Source organism: Lipotes vexillifer, unplaced genomic scaffold (assembly GCF_000442215.2).
Source record: "Lipotes vexillifer unplaced genomic scaffold, Lipotes_vexillifer_v1.1 scaffold528, whole genome shotgun sequence".
NCBI lineage: Eukaryota > Metazoa > Chordata > Mammalia > Artiodactyla > Lipotidae > Lipotes > Lipotes vexillifer.
This window is the reverse complement of record NW_006794582.1, coordinates 1,507,424-1,509,909: the sequence shown is the minus strand read 5'-3', so window position 1 is coordinate 1,509,909 and position 2,486 is coordinate 1,507,424. Positions and strand designations below refer to the sequence as shown.

General features: G+C 58.4%; 1 protein-coding gene across 1 annotated transcript in view; it reads left to right on the top strand.

Annotated features, from left to right (window-relative positions):
• Positions 1-1,234: 1,234 nt before the first annotated feature.
• Positions 1,235-2,486, top strand: part of ETV7 (ETS variant transcription factor 7) — a 7,849-nt gene continuing 6,597 nt past the window's right edge. The window contains 4 exon segments of the mRNA XM_007472041.1: positions 1,235-1,405; positions 2,061-2,154; positions 2,157-2,216; positions 2,416-2,485. Of these exon segments, the coding sequence (XP_007472103.1) occupies positions 1,235-1,405; positions 2,061-2,154; positions 2,157-2,216; positions 2,416-2,485 (395 nt within the window).

Here is a 2,486-nt window from a genome sequence, read left to right as displayed (position 1 = left end):
TGGAAGCTCTAGGAAAGTGCCTGTCTCATGCTGGGAAGCTCGCTGGACCCCAACGGCTCCTGCTCCCAATAAATGATGCTGGTAGTGTGTCTGGAAGAATAAACATGAGACTGAGCGTTCATAGGAACAGTATAGGTTTGATGTCCATGTGCGTCTTCACACGGGAACACGTGAGCAGATCTTTAGTTCCATTCTAGGCAAGCTCCTCTCATCCAGCCATTCAAAACTGCCCAGCCACTCCTACCATGGACAGATACTTCCTTTCACTGAACGCTCAGGGGAAATCACCTGGTTTGGATGCGGTTTGAGTTTGATCCTGTGACACCATCAGAATTTCCCACCAGAGATAAATGAGGAGATTCTGGCCTTTATTAGTATGCTATGAACACAGGTGTCCTGGCTGTACTTGGCAACCCTCCTTCCATTTTTATTCACCTACATACCTGTGAGTGCCTTTGACCTACTCTGAGCTCAGACCCCTGATTAGAGTAACTCTGTCAGTCTTTCTTTAAAAATGAACAGGCAATAAAATGAATTTAACCCAGAAGCAGCAGCTCAGCAAGGGAAATGAAAACATCAGAAGCACCTTTTCGGCCGAGGCCAGAGCTTCAGGGGTCCCTCCAGTCCCCTCCCCCGCCCCTTCCTCCCTGGTACTTTATCTAATAGAGGAAGGAGCACGGAGGGACTTGGCTGAATCAAGGGACCTGCGAGACTATGGATGAGTTTTAAGCCCGAGACGCAATTAAATATTATTGGAACCTACTGTAAGGGGGGCGGGGAGGGGAGATTAGGAGGCTGAGAGGCTGAGTCCCAACGCAGCGGGTCCAGCCCCGGGACCCAGCACAGACGACCCACCCCCACCCCGCCCCCTCGATTCCCAGAAGCCAGGAGGAGGAGCCCTGCGACTCCAGCCAGGACTCTGCGCCTCCCCCTCCCCGAGTCCCCTCAAGACGCGCAAGTCGGGGCCTGCTCACCCCAGCCGGAGCAAGCCGGGCGGTGGGCAGGGGCGAGATGAGGGGCCGAAGTTCCCCTGGACGAAGATGCTGCGCGCAGCTCTTCCTAAAGAGCAGGGGCGGCTCGAAGCGAACCCCTGTGCCTCAAAAGTTGGTCTCGCCGGGAGGGGAGGCCCGGGGACGCGGCGCCGGGGCCGGGCCCAACTTACCTGGCGCGCGGCCCGGAGGGCGGAAGGGGCTTAGCTGGCGGGGTCAGTCCAGCCCGCGGCGGCAGTCCGGCCATGGGCGCGGCCGGGCCTCGTGCCGCCCTCCCCTCAGGCTCTGGGCACTCTGCCATGGTGGAGGGAAGAGACACCGAGCCGGGAATTCAAGCTTCGCGAGAGCTGGGCTCCATTCTGGAGGGCGGGGGCGGGGCCGCTTGGCCCTTTGTCACGTGCCCGGCCCTATTTCAGGCGCCCTTGCTTTAGGGCAGGTGCCCAGCCTTCAAATCATGTAAACCGGCTCTTCGTCTCTGAAAGGGCTCCAGGTCACTGTTTGCCCCTCCAGCCTGCAACTTTAAAAGTTGTAACTTCCCCGTTGACCCCAGCGCCTAACATAGCTTCTGGCAGAAAGGCTGAGATCAGTGTTGTTCAACACTCAGAAAAGTGAGACCCTTCTCTTGGGGGAGGGATGTGGGGACAGGAGGAAGAGGCTCAGATGGAAAGGGAAGAAGGAAGTTTGGGGAGAACCCAAGAGAAAGGGCAGGGATGAACACAGCCCGCCCACCCAAATACTGCCGCTTTTACACGCTCCACTGTTCTCAACCACCAGCCCCGTTTTCCAGATGCCAACACCCACGCAGGCCTGCGGCTTGCAAACTGCAAGCCCAAGAGTCAAGCCAGGTAGTTCTGCCTCTGGAGAAACAAAGGGCAGTCAGACTGCAGACAGCCTGTGAGGCTGTCGGGCCACTGGGCCACCCGACCAGGCTGGAAGTGCCTCGTCGGATGCCGAAGGCTGAACTCTGTCTTATCTGTGAGGTGAGGCGATTTGAGCCAGAGAGTCACAGGCACCCCGTAGCCAAGCCCTCCTCTCTGGGCACCTCCTTGGGGTTCCGTCAACGCCATCCAGCCCATGCTCTCCAGCAACGAGGACGAGCTGCACTGGCTGCGCTTGGCTGAGCAGGAGTATTCTCTGCAGCACACCAGGGAGCAGGACTTTGAGATGAAGGCAGAGCCCTTTGCATCCTCACCAAGGACGACTTCCCACTCAGCTCCCTGGTTTCAGGTCAGGGTCACTCACTGGCTTCTCTGATGCAAACCCGGGGGAGCCAGGGTGGGGGTGGGGAGCTGTCCTGCACCCTCCCTCTCCCCTCCCCATTTCCATCCTAAGGCCTCTGCCTAGCATCTCCATCAGCATGAATCTTGTGACGGACATGCCAGCTGTCACCTGGTCAGCAGCCTGCCCTCCCGCCCCCCACCCCCAGCTGACGTTCTGTATGAGTTGCTCCAGTACATCAAGACCCAGCGGCAAGCTGTGGCATGTGGGCCCTTTTTC